General features: G+C 49.4%; 2 protein-coding genes across 4 annotated transcripts; one reads left to right on the forward strand and one right to left on the reverse strand.

The window, feature by feature from the left end:
• Nucleotides 1–2,714: 2,714 nt before the first annotated feature.
• Nucleotides 2,715–6,912, reverse strand: VMA22 (vacuolar ATPase assembly factor VMA22). 2 transcript variants are annotated; one of them, XM_082658269.1, is made up of 5 exons: nucleotides 6,766–6,912; nucleotides 6,591–6,694; nucleotides 6,421–6,503; nucleotides 5,637–5,783; nucleotides 2,715–4,093 (listed from the first exon to the last, which is right to left on the reverse strand). In XM_082658269.1, the coding sequence occupies exons 1-5, from the start codon at nucleotides 6,874–6,876 to the stop codon at nucleotides 3,981–3,983; spliced, it is 558 nt and encodes a 185-aa protein (XP_082514395.1). In that variant the 5' UTR covers nucleotides 6,877–6,912; the 3' UTR covers nucleotides 2,715–3,980. The 2 variants fall into 2 exon arrangements, with proteins under 2 accessions (XP_082514395.1, XP_082514396.1); XM_082658270.1 differs by having other exon boundaries at nucleotides 5,637–5,768; nucleotides 6,766–6,907.
• A 124-nt stretch (nucleotides 6,913–7,036) lies between these two features.
• IMP4 (IMP U3 small nucleolar ribonucleoprotein 4) lies at nucleotides 7,037–13,541 on the forward strand. 2 transcript variants are annotated; one of them, XM_082658268.1, is made up of 10 exons: nucleotides 7,037–7,676; nucleotides 7,822–7,930; nucleotides 9,553–9,636; nucleotides 10,350–10,459; nucleotides 10,547–10,670; nucleotides 10,756–10,910; nucleotides 10,993–11,087; nucleotides 11,207–11,280; nucleotides 11,361–11,522; nucleotides 13,320–13,541. In XM_082658268.1, exons 1-9 carry the CDS (start codon nucleotides 7,674–7,676, stop codon nucleotides 11,471–11,473), a joined length of 867 nt encoding a protein of 288 aa, XP_082514394.1. In that variant the 5' UTR covers nucleotides 7,037–7,673; the 3' UTR covers nucleotides 11,474–11,522; nucleotides 13,320–13,541. The 2 variants fall into 2 exon arrangements, with proteins under 2 accessions (XP_082514394.1, XP_082514393.1); XM_082658267.1 differs by having other exon boundaries at nucleotides 7,038–7,676; nucleotides 10,538–10,670.
• The last annotated feature ends 2,299 nt before the right edge of the window (nucleotides 13,542–15,840 follow it).

Consider the following 15,840-nt stretch of genomic DNA (forward strand, 5'->3'; position numbering starts at 1 on the left):
AGGTATTGTAAGGCCAACAGATCAGGAGACAATTGCCACTGAAAACATAGTTTATTGTGCTCAACATTCCCAAGAGAGGGAGTAGGGACGCATGTGGAGGCATGGGACACAGAGAATGACCAAGGGGAAGTCAAGAGGCAGAGGCACGGCAACGGGATATAGGATTGGCTAGTCTGAATAATTTCAGGGGCTCAAGGGCATAGAAACGGTCCCTGTTTTATCATCTGTCTTTTAAATTTTTGTTAAGAGCTACACACGATGTATCAGGTAGAAAGAACTGAGGTAAATAGGCTTTTAGTGTGAGCTTTTGTATTTTTCTGGCTAGGAACCAGGCTGTATTTTTTGTTTGCTCTAGTTGTAGGTGTCAGAGGCTAAAATTTCCTCCAGTGTTCTTATTTTTGTGTCTTGTGTTGTCTTTGGCTTTCCCATTAGACCTCTTACACAGATTCTGAGCCTAGCAGTTCCTTCGGCTATAGTCCCCTATTATTGTAACGCAGGAGCTTTAGTTATGTGGTGGTAAGAGCTGGGCGGAGGGGAAGTGTCTAGAATCCTATGGTTAGGGCTTAGTCTTTTACTGAGCATCTGCCCCTGGGCTGTGACCTTCACAAGTGTTTCTGAGCTTCTGTTCCTCCCTTTACGACGAGAGAGGGCTGGAGTTCAGTATCTCCCTTCCCCCAAGTTGGGTATGCTCTGGTAACAGTTTCCCTGAGGATGGGCCTTTGTTAAGGAGGACAGGCTGCGCTGGTTCGTTTCCGAACGGTTCCTTTCCCCCTCCCCTTGCCAGAAGCACCGGGGGCTTTTTCTCCAGTCCTGACCCGGAGCACCTGGTAGGGCTCCTGGAGTAAAACCCACAAGTGTGACGCTCAGTGAGCCTCCAAGTTTTCCTACAAGTTGCTGACTCTGGCAGCCGCTTCTGAGGCTGGTGAGGCCTGGCTCTCTGTCCTCACTCTTCTCTCCAGTTTTCGAGGCAGCAGTTGGCCCCGCGACCTCAATTTCCTCATGATCCAAGACGAGTGGCTAAACTGTTGTTTTCTCAGCTTTTTCCTTATTGTGAGGACAGAAATGGCTTCCAAGCTCTCTGCATGCCAGATCAGAAACCACTGTAACCTACTGTAACTTACACGCTTAAAATTAATATGATTATAGGATAATCCCCGCCCCCTCCCCCCCCCCCCCCGCGCATAAGTGTGAATGAATACACGCGTGTGGTGGTGCGCTACTGGGGACAGGGCCTCGGGCCTGCGCGTAAGCTCCCTGGATTAACTGATCCGACAGGGTAAGGGATGGAAAACGGAGGAAGGCGTTTTCTGACTCATGTTTGTGGCTTTGGCTCCCCTTTCGAAGGGAAGTGTGCCCGGGCTGGGATGCAGAGGGCGTGGCGTGCGGGCGCGGCCCGCAAGCCCGCGTTGCCCCCGTGAGAACCCAGGACCCCTAACCACTGGACCACAGGGCAAACACAGCGGCCGCCGGGACAAAGAGAGCTAAAACTGTCGGGGAACGCTCCGGTCCCCTCCGCAGCCTGCCGCTCGCCCCTCCGCGGACACAGCTCCGCAGCAGCGGCCCCACCCTCCCCGCAGGCCCGGGAGCCAGGCTGCGGCGGCGCCGCCCTCGAGGGAGGGGCCGGGCCCGGGGCGCCCTTCACGGCGGTGGTCTAATACATACTGGAGTAAACATTTAACCTGTAACTACTACTATTACTCACATCTGTAGTGGATATGGTACCGCATGTAACTCACTGGTAGAACTAGTCAATGACGTGATGCAAAATCGACACTTCCGATTCATACGCTGACGGATGGGGCCCAGAGCTTCCCGGGCCTCAATTTCTCCAGGTTTAAATGCAGAGAGACATTTAATTTGACGTGACGTGTGCTAGTGGAAAAAAACCAAACTGTGGCAAGTTGAAAGAGTAAGTAAGAAAAACAACTCAACGTTCCCATACCGGGAGTCGAACCCGGGCCGCCTGGGTGAAAACCAGGAATCCTAACCGCTAGACCATATGGGAACTTCCGAAAGTCTATCTTCCTCGATGCGACATATATTATTTGCGTCAGCTTGTCGTCAGCACCACCACACCACATCTGCGCACCTCAGGCCTTGCCCCGGCTGGTAGAAATCTGTGTTGACTGCGGCTGCGCGAGCCCGGACTTCACGGACCCGCCCGCCTACGCAGCGCCGGCCGGCACATCCGGGCCCCTCCCAGGAGCGGGAACTCCTCCTCCCGGAAGTGTTCCCAAGAACCGAAGCGAGGGTGGCGCTAGTCGTAGTCACCGTCCGCACTAGCACACCTCGCTGGGACCCTGGCCGCGCCGCCACCGAAACCCAACTTCAACAGTAAATAACGGAGGGCTAGTGCTTGTCCTTCGATGTCAACTGACATCTAAAACAAAAGACACCTCTTCTCCCCCCGCCCCAATACCGGGTTCCCCGTGAAAAATCTTTTCCTCAAAAAGCAAAAACGGGGTGTTATCTTTAACTCATTTAAGCTTGAAGATCTCACAGGTTGGCACTTCGTTGGTAACAGCTTTTGGCCTGAAATTCAACCTTTTGTGTGGATGGAGGGATGCCCTTTTTTCCTCCGGTCACATCGTTTCCTTTTCAGTGCTTTGATTAGGCTGTTTCACAGACAACTCAAGCTCAACGTAGTGCCCCGCCCAGCCCCGGCCCGGCCAAAAAAAAAAAATTCCCTCCAACCAGAAAATGTGCGCTTACAGCGGTTAAAGTATGTATTAAAGGCTCAAGAATTAAAACAGTGTGGTTCCTGTGTCTGACATTAAGATCAATGAAGCCAGAACATGGTACAGGTATACAACATTGGGATTAATCGAAAGAAAAAGGTGGCATCACAAATCAGCGATAAGGGTGGTCTCCTGTATGTGGATCTGTGGTAGAAAATAGGAAGTTGAGTGCAGGACTCACCCTGTACCTCACCTGAAAACACAAAAGTTCTTGAGGAAAACACTGGCGAATTCCCTTACCGTCACATCAACTACAATCCCAAAGCAGGAAATCATAAAATAGCTGAGTGATAAATTCAACTGTACTAAGAAAACTGACTTAAAAACACAAGAGCTGAGAGATGCTCATGATAGTTTTCACCTTGCTCTTTGAGCTATTCATTTGGTCTGTGCAGTTTAATGTAATGTTTTATTTTATAATAAAAAGTTTGTTTTTTTTTTAAAACCACCATAAGCAAAATTAAAAGACAAACTGGGAAAAAAAATTTACATCTCATATTATGAACAAAAAACTAACATCCACCAAACATAACAATTAGCTCCTAGAAACTGCTTAAAATATCAACAAGCCAGTAGGAATATGAATTGACACAGAGTTCCTGGCCCTTCAACAAATTAAAAGACTCACTCTTGGAAAGATAAAGGCAAGTTTTTAAAAACCTGAATGGTCTCTTGAAAGATTTCCCTTGAAAATCTAGGTCCGATCCTTTTTACTTTCTGGCTTAAAACCTGCCAAGCGCTGCCCATCTACTTGGGTGTGTGTGTGTTTTATCGATGAGGAATCATTCTGTCCTCATCTGTTAGCTGTGTATGGTTTATTCCTCCACCAAAATCACTTTTAAGGATCTAGTGAAACCGAAGCACCTACTTCTTGTCCTTCCCTGCCATTAACTGTTCAATATTTCATCCTTTAATGAAAAACCACAGCTGATTTATGCATCAGGTTGTTACAGTTGTTCAGTGATACGAACTAACCTAACAGGTGTTTGTGCCTGCCCCACATGAATACATCCTGAGACAACAGAAGTCTAGAAGTGGTTTCAGAGTAGTGGCTTTCAACATTACTCACTTTGTCCCTTCAAACTTCCCCACCTCACAAAGTTGGAAACATGCAGACCAGAGAAGTATTAAGGAGGGAGGAATAGCTGGGGTGGGGGGCAATCTGTGAAGGAAGAAGGCCTGAGATAATGCAGCCACATTGAAGAACAGCTGTGCTCACTGCCTTGCTTTTGTGGTGGCAGGTCAGGGAGCCCCAGGCTCCAGCTGCTTGAGTTTCTCCTGCAGCCCCTGGAGCTGGCTTCGACCCCAGTCGATGCGGATCTGAAGGTTGGCCATGTCTGCAGCCAGCTGCAGACCTAGAAGAAGAGGAGAGACTGTCACCATGGTATCTGTGGTGACAAATGACTCAGGGGGCTCTGGACATCCCCAGGCCTCTCTGGCCTTCACACTCTTCCTAAAACATTCCAGGTATTGCCTTGCATTGGCTCCTCGAGAACCTCACTGGACCCATACCCTCATGTCCTTCAGGTCGTTGCTAAAATGTCACCTCCTCAGGATACTTCCTTGACCCCCTTATATCACCCACCAGGAACTAAAAATTCACAGATCATAATATAGTCTCATGCCCTTATTTCCTTCCTCGTTTTCTCCATTATCACAGCCCCTCACTGCTCTTGTCCTCTCTCCTTCTACCTGTTTTCTCTGCCCCCAAGATTGGTCCACACTCTGGATGCACCTCTACGTTGTTTTCACCTGATGCTTCTCCTGGAACAGCTGCTGTCAAGTCCTCTGGGCCATCCACACCACCCAGTCCACTGGCCAGTCCTGTCTTCAGCCTAACTGCCTGGCAGCAGAGCTGGCCACACACCTGATCACCTCCCTCCAGGGCACATCTTACCCTCTTGGTGTTGCTCCTGCCTCACTGTTGCTTCTAAGTCTCCTCGACTGGTTTTGTCCCTTCTTTTTTCTCTTACTTCCTGTCCACATTCCCAGGACCTCTGCCGATCTTATCTCATTTCAACTTTAATGCTGTGTCTGTTAGCAACTTGGGAATTTAAAACCAGTGTTATGCAGTGGGTTCCCAAATCTCTCTCTTCAGCCCAGTCCTCTTCCAAACTCCAGATGCATGTGGCCAACCATCTGATCAGAATCTCCACCACACAGTACCGGGAACACACCCCACACCACTCCTGACTTCCCCTCGGCTGTTGCTGCTCTGCAGCCCTCCCACTCCAGGTGAGGGCATCCACCCTTTCAAGCATTCTGGCTAGAAACTGTGGGCTCATCCTTCACTCCACTCCTTCCCTTACTGCCCAGTTGATCTGTCAGCAAATCCTGTGGCTTTTACTTGAAAAAACATGCAGCTTTCCACCACTTACCCGATCCTCCACTGCCCTCCCCCCGCCCCCCTCCACTAGACCACTGGCCTCCTCTCTGCTATTCCAGATACAACCTTGCCTCAGATCTCTGCCCTGGCTGGTCCCTGCACCTAGAACACTGTCCCCCCAGATCACCAAAGCTCTCTCCTTCATCTCTTCAGAGGCCTTTCCAGGCTACCATTCAAAAAACAGCTTCCCCAGCCCACTCCATACTCTACCTTATTTTTTCATAGCAAGTCTCATTACCTGGTATTATATTTAGGGCCTACTTACTTGTTTGCATGTTGTTTTTCTGCCCTCAATAAAATAAACATCCCATGAAGCTGTCTGTCCCTTTTGTTTACTGCCAGCACCTAATATGAACCTGGAACTCTGCCAACAGCGAATAAACGCTTTTTGAAAAAACAGAAGGTGTGCAACAAAAGTCTGCAATGGAGAAAACCTGCAAAGCCCTTTGCAGAGTAATCCCAGCCCTGGCATTAGTGCTCAAGTGCTCCCTGTAGATAGGGGGTCCACTCACCCTCCCGGAAGCTGGCTTGAGCTTGCCGTAGACTGTGAGGAACCAGGATTCCAAACCAGTTCAGAGGGTCCTGGGGAGCTGGGGAGGGGTCTGGCTCCGGGGTCCTCGTGAGACCCTTGCGCCTGCGCAGAACTGTAAAAAGAAAGGCTGGAGGTTGGGGGGATTGTTACCTGGCCTTTGTTTTCTCAGTGACACAATGTTAAACTTCATTTGAGCTCATGATCCTAGAAAATACCGATAGTTGGAAAATCCTCTCAACCTTTTATGTTCTGGAAAACAGCTTACTACAAAGAACCACCCTTCCCCTTGTGGTTCATGTGAATCTGTCCACTCTTTCTCTTGACTATCATAAAACCAGCAAATGACACCCCTTGTTTACCCGTGAAAAAGCCACACACTGACTTTTCCCATTTCGCCTGAACATGCTGAAAGGCCAGACAGACCCTTCAACTCCCTGTTCTTTGTCTTAGGAATGATTAACTGAGATTAGAAGCTTGTCCCGCTGAACCTAGCTAGACAAAAACATCTTCTGCGCAGCTGAGACTTCCTCTGATTGCAAAACAAGTCCAACTGTAAAGGACCTCACCTATAACTTTCTCTCTCTCCCTGTAAAAGTCTAAGGCAAAAAACCACTCTGCTGAGACATTCTACATTCTGATCTTCAGGTCTGGGGTGCTCTCTCTATCGTTAACAGCCTAAATAAAATCATCTCCTCTGTTGTCCCATGCCTTTTGTCTTTGACATCGGAAGGGGCCCTACGGGAAGAAGGGGCGGGGGGACTCACCTGCCTCGCGGGGTCCCACCTCCTCTGGAGTCTGGGTGCCGCCTCTCACCATCCAGAACTTCTGGGGTCCGTCCTGGGCCTCGCTAAAGAACGAGAAGGGAGGCTAGACCTTTGACGGCCCCGACCTGGCCCCTGCCTGCCCACCCGCTGCAGCGTGAAAGGGACCTCACCTGGTGCAGACGCGGACCTGGGGCTCCATGCGGGAGGCATACTGCAGAGGCCCTACCGACTTCGCACCCATGGCGTAGCGAGCTTTGGAGAGCGAGAGCCAGCCCTGGGAAGAGAGAGGAGAGCGGTGAAACTCAGTAACCTTCACGTGCCGGCCCGCCCGCCCCAGGCTCCCACCTCCTCCACCCGGGCGTTCAGCGCCGCCCGCTTCGCCTCCAGTTCCTCCAGGTCCCCGAGCAGCTGCAGGAGAAGGGAGTCCAACTCGGCTCGCGGGTCCCGCGCCGCCATGGGCTCCACACACAGTCAGTAGCCGGCTCCCCAGGTCGCCCAATCAGCGTCCTCCGTGCCAGAAGGACAGCCAATAGGCGCGTGAGGTCCGTCCCCGAGGGGGCGTTCCCAACCTTGGGCCGAGACGCCCACTGGGTGGAGGCGACTCGCTGAGTTCCTTTCCGGATAAGCACCCTCAGAGCAGCGGCCCGGGGAGGTGATTAGCGCCTCGTCACGCGAGCACCGGAAGGGGATCAGCCACCCGGACAGTCGGCGAGAGCTGTGGGTGTCTCCGAATCGCTTTTGGAATCGGCCGTTTTTTAAAGTACGGCTGTCGCAGTGGCGATGGAAGGAGGCATAGCTGTTCGGCAACCATTTTAAGGGAGGAGCGGCTTTAAATTCAATTCTAGAACCGGCCGCTAGGCGATCATCCGGTCAATCGCTGTGCAGCTTTTACAGTTGCTGCACTATTTCGAGCCTACAATTATGATTATTTTAGCTGTTCGTCGTCTTCTAATTAACATCGCGTTCCGCACGTTAGGTAGTGAAACCATGACCGACGCCTTTATTAACGGCCGTTCTAAGCCACGTGACAGCACCTTGACCACCCCCCCCCCCCCACGCCTAGTGGTTGCTCCAGCTTCGGGCTGGCCAATCGCCTTGCGACTCCCAGCCATTTTAACTTTGGGCATTCTCGGCAGCAGCAGAGTCTAGTGAGGCCTCTAGCGGCCTTCTCGGTTGAGGGCGGAAGGGACGACTGCGTGGTGCCGGCGGCGCCAGAAGAGAACTCCTGGACTCACGTGGAAGTTGCGCCCAGGATGGTAGGAGGGATGTTTAAGCTCCTGTTTTGGAGGTCGGGGGCTCGCGGTGGCTGGGGATGTGGCCTGTGGGCTCGGGGCGGGTGTTTCCCGGGCCCGGTCTTGCGCGGCGAAAAAGGTTTGCCTGAGCGGATCTGCTGTTTTCCAGCTGCGCCGCGAGGCCCGCCTTCGCCGCGAGTACCTGTATCGCAAGGCCTGTGAGGAGGCTCGGCGAACAGCCCAGGAGAGGAAGGACAAGGTTCGGCGTGCGCTCGAGGGTAAGTCTGTCCCCGCCCCCCAGTCACGGTAAAGACCCTTGGGCTTTCCTGTTAAAACCCAACGGGAAAAAGGCCAGTGGTGTCAAACGCTTTTAATTAGCATTTACTTGTGTTAGTATGGTGAGTGTCTTTTCAAGTATTTACTGGTCATTTTCCTTTCCTGTTGGATCTTCCTGATGGGTTGCAAATGTCGCTTGCATGATGGTGTGAATTACTTGTCATTTATGCTGCAGTATCCAGATTTTACAACTTGCGTAGTGATTTTATTTACAGTGTCTAGGTCTTCCCAAATTTAAACATTTCACGTGGTCCTGTATTTATTTCTCCTCTGTCGTTTTTATTCTTGCTACTTTTTTTCACTACAAGATAACAAGAATATCTTATTGTCTTTTAGTGCTGTTATGACTCCCTTGTATTTTAAAACTGTTCACTCGTGTAGAACTGAATTTTATTTGCGTTGTAAATTAGGAATTTAACTTTGCAATATTTTCCCCGCTTTCCATTTGCCGTACTAATGAAGAGCCTGTCACACATGCCTGATTGGAAATGCCGTATTTATCTGTATTTTGTTGGTTCTCATGTTGGTGGAGCTCTGTTTCCTATCTGATAGTACATCAACTCCATATCTCTATTTTAGATTCACTTTGATTTTCTTAGGTTTTAGACATATAAAGTATATGAGGTATGTGTATGTAGTACTTATGTCAAGCATAAAGTTAAACACCTGTGACCTATCTGCCCGTGTTAAGAAATGAAAAATGATCAATATATTTAAATTCAGAAATATTTCCCCCAATTTAGATAAACGCAGTATTGAATATTGATTAAAAATGAACCATTTCCTTGCTGTTCTTTTTGAGGATTATCATGCTTGTTTGTATTCTTAAATCATATGGGTCGATTTTTAGTTGTAAAGGTAGTATTAGGTTGCGTGTATTCTTTTGCAGCTTTCTGTTTTGGTTCAGTGTTGTTTCTAAGATCCATTGAGTGTAGGTGGGGCTCCTGCAGGTTAATATTCCACGGGGTCTTCATCCGTTTCCCTGTGGGTGGTGTTGAGCTTATTTTTAGTTTGGGGCAGGCCTGCTGCTGTGAACATTCTCTTCCATGTGCAAGAGTTAGTCCAGGGCATGTTGGAGGGACCTGCTGGGTTCAAGGGCATGCTCCAAAGTGGGCATGCCCACAGCCTAGCTCCTCTGCCAAGTCTAGCATTAGTTCACAGAGGAAACCTCTGACCCAGAGCATCACGATTAATGATTTTATTGTAAGAGGGTTTCAGGGTTTCTGGTCCACCTTTGTATAGAAAGAGCAGTTTCCATTTATTCTTTAAAAATTAATTGTTAGTTTTTTTCTAACTACGAAGGGAGTGCATACTTGTGATTAAGTATTTTAGAAACCCTTCAAGTCTTGAGACTCAGGAACCATAGTAAATGAAATCTCCTATAACCACTGTTAGCAGGTTGGCATGTAGCCAAAAATAGTTTCATCCCTCTCCACCAGTTATGTATCACCTCTCTGCTCAGAAAGGAGTAAAAGGGGTATTTTTCCATCAAGTTTGTTCAGTGTTGTATAAACTGAAGGCTCCATGCATGTGTCTCACTAGCCCCTCTGTCTTCCCTCTGCAGAGAACCGCCTGATTCCCACCGAGTTACGCAGGGAGGCTCTGGCCTTACAGGGTTCCCTGGAGTTTGACGATGCCGGCGGTGAAGGTGACCTTCCCTGACCCTGTGAGCCAGCCTCACTCCCTGCCGCTGAGCCCACTGGCTTCCATGTCATTCCTCAGACACCTTGAAGAAAGGTTGTGCAGCTCCCACTCCTGAAACTGTCCCCCAGGTGCCCTCGTGGCTCTGTACAGATGACACCTCAGGGGACCTCTCCCTGAGTGCTTCCAATTCCATTTACATGACACAGTATTACCCCACTTTCTGCATTGCTTTGTCTGTTGATTGTCTCCCTTACTAGGACGGTGGGCTCTGCTGGGCAGAACAGTGTCCATTTTGTTCATTGCTGTGTCCTGAGCTGTCAGCACTTCATTGGCACTCAGGTGTCTCATTCACTGCATCATTCAACAAATATGAAAGGAATCACAAACATTATAAATATTTGTTATGAGAGAATGGAGCCTGATACCTTTGGCCTTAACAGAATCTGGACTTGTGCTAACGTGGTAGCTACTAGCTCCATGTGATTACTACAGCTTCAATGAACTAAAATTAAATCAAATATAAAGATTCAGTTCCTTGGTCACACTTGTGTTTGTAGCCAGTGTGGCTGGGGGCCACCCTGTTGGCCCAGAGCAGGTAGAGAGCCTTTCCATCCTTGAAGGTATCGTGAGTGCTGTTCTAGGTGGATTTGGCCACCCCAAGTTAGCATTTCACTTCTCTAGACAACGTCATGTTCTTGCGCCTCACACTCCTAACAGGTGTGACCAGCCACATGGATGATGAGTATCGATGGGCAGGGGTTGAGGATCCCAAGATCATGATCACTACTTCCCGAGATCCCAGTTCCCGCCTCAAGATGTTTGCAAAGGTACCAGTAGGTGGGAGTTAGTGGGAGATGCTCAGGCCCCAGGAGCCCCAGTCCTAACCAGAGGGAGTTCATATGCAGGAGCTAAAGTTGGTGTTCCCAGGCGCCCAGCGCATGAACCGTGGCCGGCATGAGGTAGGGGCACTGGTGCGAGCCTGCAAAGCCAATGGGGTCACTGACCTGCTGGTTGTCCATGAGCATCGAGGCACACCTGGTAAGACTGAAGGGAGGGAGCAGGGTGCTGCCATGATGGCTGGCTGGGAGCAGAGGGTCTCTGACGGCTTACCTGGCCCTGCCAGTGGGGCTCATTGTCAGCCACCTGCCCTTTGGCCCAACCGCATACTTCACGCTGTGCAACGTGGTCATGCGGCATGACATCCCCGACCTGGGCACCGCGTCGGAGGCCAAGCCTCACCTGATTATGCATGGCTTCTCCTCCCGCCTGGGTAAGCGGGTGAGTCTGAGGCCGTGGGGTGAGGACTGGGGGCCTGGAGTGCCAGGCTGGGCATTTGCCACTTTTCTTCCTTCTGCTCCAGGTCTCTGACATACTCCGCTACCTGTTCCCTGTGCCCAAAGATGACAGCCGCCGGGTCATCACCTTCGCCAACCAGGACGACTACATCTCCTTCCGGTGGGTCAGTGGGCTGGGCCCGAATGGGGTCTTGACCTTTGTGTCCCTGTGCTGTTTGTTGTTGACCCCGAAGCTGCTCCCTGCCTCCCCTCACTCCTGCCCTGCCCCCCTTGCCCCAGGCACCATGTGTACAAGAAGACAGACCACCGCAATGTGGAGCTGACCGAGGTTGGGCCTCGCTTTGAGCTGAAGTGTGAGTTTGCGGCTTTATCCCACATCTGGTGAGGGGCATGCTGGCTGTGTAAGTGACCATATCTCATCCCCCTTCGCCAGTGTACATGATCCGTCTGGGCACGCTGGAGCAGGAGGCCACAGCAGACGTGGAGTGGCGCTGGCACCCCTACACCAACACCGCGCGCAAGAGGGTCTTCCTGAGTGCTGAGTGAGCCCACTCACCAGTCAGGATGTGGACCTGGACCCGGGAGCTGGGGAGAGGTCAGAATAAAGTCTGCTTGCCACAGTACCCTGCTAGCCTCTGAGTGGCCAGGACAGGGCTGTCAGGCTGAGCGTGAAGGATGCGGGGTCCCCTCAGCTGGGGACCTGATAGCTCTGGGACATTCTCAGGCCTGGTGGTGACATCGTGCCTAGGACAAGGCAGGCCTGATGTGCTTTCTTGCCCCTGGGCCACAGAGGGTTTGGTGCTACCCTGGGAGATTTGGTGCTGCTCTCTGTCACTCAGGAGTCGGGGGCCTGTGACTTCATCATCTGGGAGTGGGGATAATAATGTGAGCACGGAAGTCTCACTTAGAGCAGGGCTTGGCGCTGGGGCCAGCTCTCAGCCAGAGACAGACAGAAAATAAACAAGAGGCAAACCATTTATTCACTTCATTGTGGCCTCCTTTGAGTGTAATTAAAGTTCCTCAGAGAACTCAGTGCACTTGGACTCACTAGCAGTGGAAAGCTTTATAATGACCATCTTTCCCTTTAAGGATCTCCTTAGGCTCTCCCTGGATTACCAAGGATATTTCTAGGTTATCTAGGATGTCTGGTATGTGTGGATTCACCACTCTTTGATGGTCGCACACTCAAGTTGTTCCCTATTTTTACTACCACAAACGTTGCTTCAAGAACATTGAACATACCTCTGTGCATATTTATGCGAGTATATCTGATGAGTAAACTACTGCAAGTGGAATTGTGTCTTGAAAATGATTATAGATGCTGCAGAATTGTCCCCCAGGAGGCTGTCTCTCCCAGCCACTATCATCAGATCTGAGTGTTTCCTGTGTCCTTGTAGGCACTGTGAACTGTCAGACTTTGCATCTTGCCCGGGCTCTAGGTGCAAAATGGGTCCTCAGTTGAATTTGCATTTCTTTAATTATGACAGAGGTTATGCATCTTCAAATACTCATTGACTATTAGTGTATGTGTATTCTCTGTGACCTGTTAGCTCTTTATAGAAACAGTTGTTCACCTCTATGTTGATTGATTGTTTTAAGTCTTTTAATTGTGGAGAATTCCAAACATAAGAGCTGAGAGGACTGTACAGTGAGTCCATGAGCTCATCTCAATGTTGACCAGTCTGGTTTCCTTCATAGCCCCACCCACTCCCTTTATCCACTCCATTCGTTTATTTTGAAGCAAATCCCAGACACCATATCATTTCATCCATAAATATTTCCATATATCTCTGAAAGATAAGACTCAACAGGAATAATAATACCACAGTCGCACCTAAAAAATCAACAATTATTCCGAATTCTACATATTAATGTTCAGTTTTCCCTGATTACGTTATGTTTGTTTGAACTAGGATCCAACTTGGGTCCATTCATTGCAAATGATTGACAAGTCTCTTGTCTTTTTAAAAACAGCTTTATTGAGATATAATGCACATGTCCCACACAGTTCACCTGTTTAAAGTGTACAATTAAATATTTTTTTATCATATTCACAGGGTTGTACAACCATCACCACAGTCTAATTTTAGAGCATTTTTGTCCCTCCTAAAAGAAACTCCGTACTCTTTAGCTGTCACTTCCCATTCCTCTCCAACCATCTCCCAACTCCCAGCCCCCAGCCCCTTGTAGCCACTAATCTACTTTTGGTTTCTATAGACTTGCCTATTCTGGACATTCCATAGGAACTGTAATAGGAAAGAACCTTTTGTATTCTATTACAAGCTAATCACTAAAGGGATGTTGCCTATAAGCTTGAGTTATACATAATGGCTCATCTCTGGGAACCCTGCTTCCCAGGTAATGAGCTAAAATACCTTTGTTTAACCTACAGGAAACATCCTGACCAGGTCCACCTGTAAATGACTGCAGGGAAGAAGAAATTAACACATCCTCTCCAGAGGCTGATGGGAACCAGGAAGTGTTTGATTTTACTTCCTCCTCTTTTAGTATAAAAGGAGCCTGAATTCTAACTCAGGCAAGATGTTTCTTTGGGGCATGAGCCCACCATCTTCTCGGTTTGCTGGCTTTCCAAATAAAGTCTTATTTCTTGTCCCAACAACTCGTCTCTCGATTATTGGCCTGTTGTGCGGCGAGCAGTATGAGCTTCAACTTGGAACGGAATCATACGATATGTGGTGTTACTTAGCATTGTTTTCAAAATTTATCCATGTTGTAGCATGTGTCAGTACTTCATTCCTTTTTTTATTGCTAAACAGTATTCTATTGCGTGTGTATACCTTATTTATCCATCAGTTTATGAAATTTGGTTTGTTTTTCACTTTTGGGCTATTTTGATAATGCTGTTATGAGCATCTGTGTATAAGTTCTAAGTCTCTTTTATCCTATAGAATTCTCTCCTTTTAATTTTTTTTCTTTGTAATTTATTCAGTTAGGAAATTGGTTTGTCTTGTGGAGCTTCCAGAGTCTGGAACAAAAGCCCTCCCAAAGGCAGCTACCTCCAATCACTGGTGGATGCAAGCTGCCACTTGTAACTGGAGAGACTGGCATTTTTCCTTTTTTGCCAAATGCCAGACTTGTAGGTGGGCCAACAGGTCAGCCCACACCCAATCCAAAAGTTTGTAAGAGTGGAGCAGTGGGAGAATTTTTTCAAATTTTTTGTTCCCTTTTGTGGCCTAGCAAAAAAGGAAGTGAGAAGAACTGTTCAATAGGGATGTCAGTAGTCTCAGACTATCTCCGCATAGGCCTTCTAGGTGAGGGTGGTGTCGGCCAGGTTTCTCCACTGTTTTAAAAGTTACTATTTCCCCTTTGCAACATCAGCGCAGGCTGGGTTCTTCACAGTATTGCAAAAGCTTCTCCGAGTACCTTCCAGCACCCTGTCCACTTGGCTCTGTTGGGTGGCCTAGCACTCTGAGCTGGGAAGCAGGTGGCAGACTGGCATGTGGCATGTGGGCGCTGGGGTGCTCAGGATCTTCAGGACAGTGCCAGCTGCTCCCACTGCTTGGGACTGCCGCCAGTAGGGTGCGCAAGAGGGCCAGCAGCAGCAGTGAGTCCCACTGCAGGAACACAGCTTGCAGTTCTCTGGGACAATGGAGAGGGGTGAGCCAGGGCTGCTGGTGGAGGTCTCGGGGGGTCTTTCCATCCCCTACACCCAGCCTGAGCTGAGCAGAGGGAAAACCAGGAGAATTTGGATGTTGGAGAGACATGGAGGGATGCTCAGTGTCAGGATGGTGGTCCGGTTAAACAAGAGGAGGGTGTGTAGTAGGAGGTGGACGTGCAGCTAGAAAGACAGACACCCAACCCTGGTGGAAGCATGGCAGGTGGACTAAAGTCTCAGCCACTCTGTTCACAGGCCAGATAGGCAGAAAGATTCCCAAACAGGCAGGCAAACAGACACATAGATCCCTGGCAAGACAGACTTCTAGATAGAGTCCCAGGGAGAGAGAGACTACAGCAGGACAGCCAGACAAATGGACAGATTATTGGACAGGTGGGAAGGTGCTCAGCCAGGCATCCAGAAAGACCTGTGTCCAGACACATGGACACCCCTCCCACCCCACTTCCAGCCAACCAAAAGACAGAATTCCTCAAGGTTAGACAGAGCCCCACAATTGTACAGAGAGACCATTAACTCAATGGAAAGACATTCCACTACCCAGTCAACTAGCCAGCCAGACCTTCAGCTTGACAGACTTACTCTTTGCCAGTAGGACCCAGCCTATGAGAAAGGCAGGTGGGTCCTCAGGATAGACAGATGTCTCCTAAGCCAGGGGGACAGATAGACATATACACCCCACCCTGTCAGACAAATAGACCCTCCGCCCCTAGTGGAACAGAAGATCCCAGAGTGCCAGAACCCAGTTGCGGGTTAGTTGCCCTGCCTCCCAGTCATCACCATAGGTGATATGGATGGCTCACTGACCCTCATTGTTGCCTCTGCTCCCCAGGTAGCACTGGTTTCCAGTGATCATTGACATCCAATGACATTCACTACCAGCAGGGTCCATAAAGCCCTTTCTTGATCCCACAGTGGCTGTTCCCCCTTTACTCTGGTATCCACTATACCCAAATGACTGCCATTAGTATCCATGATTACTCAGGGACTTGAGTCTCTGTGACTCCTCCAGTGGGCCTCCATATTTTCTCAAAGTTCACTGATACTTCTGTATCCTGCCACCCTGAGTCTCCAAGAACCCATGACCATCCAAGAAATCTCAGTGATTCCACTGACATTCACTATTGAGCCCTGGTTAGGGGTCCTCAATGACCTTCCCTGACTCTTTTGACCCCTCAGTTATTTAGTAAACTAACATTCCAAGTCCCAATGGCTCCTCAGTTACTTTCAGTCTCTCACTGACCTCCCAGTGACTGCCATTGACGTCTACTGACAGTCT

This window comes from Grampus griseus (assembly GCF_964374135.1).
Source record: "Grampus griseus genome assembly, chromosome: 7".
NCBI classification, from domain to species: domain Eukaryota; kingdom Metazoa; phylum Chordata; class Mammalia; order Artiodactyla; family Delphinidae; genus Grampus; species Grampus griseus.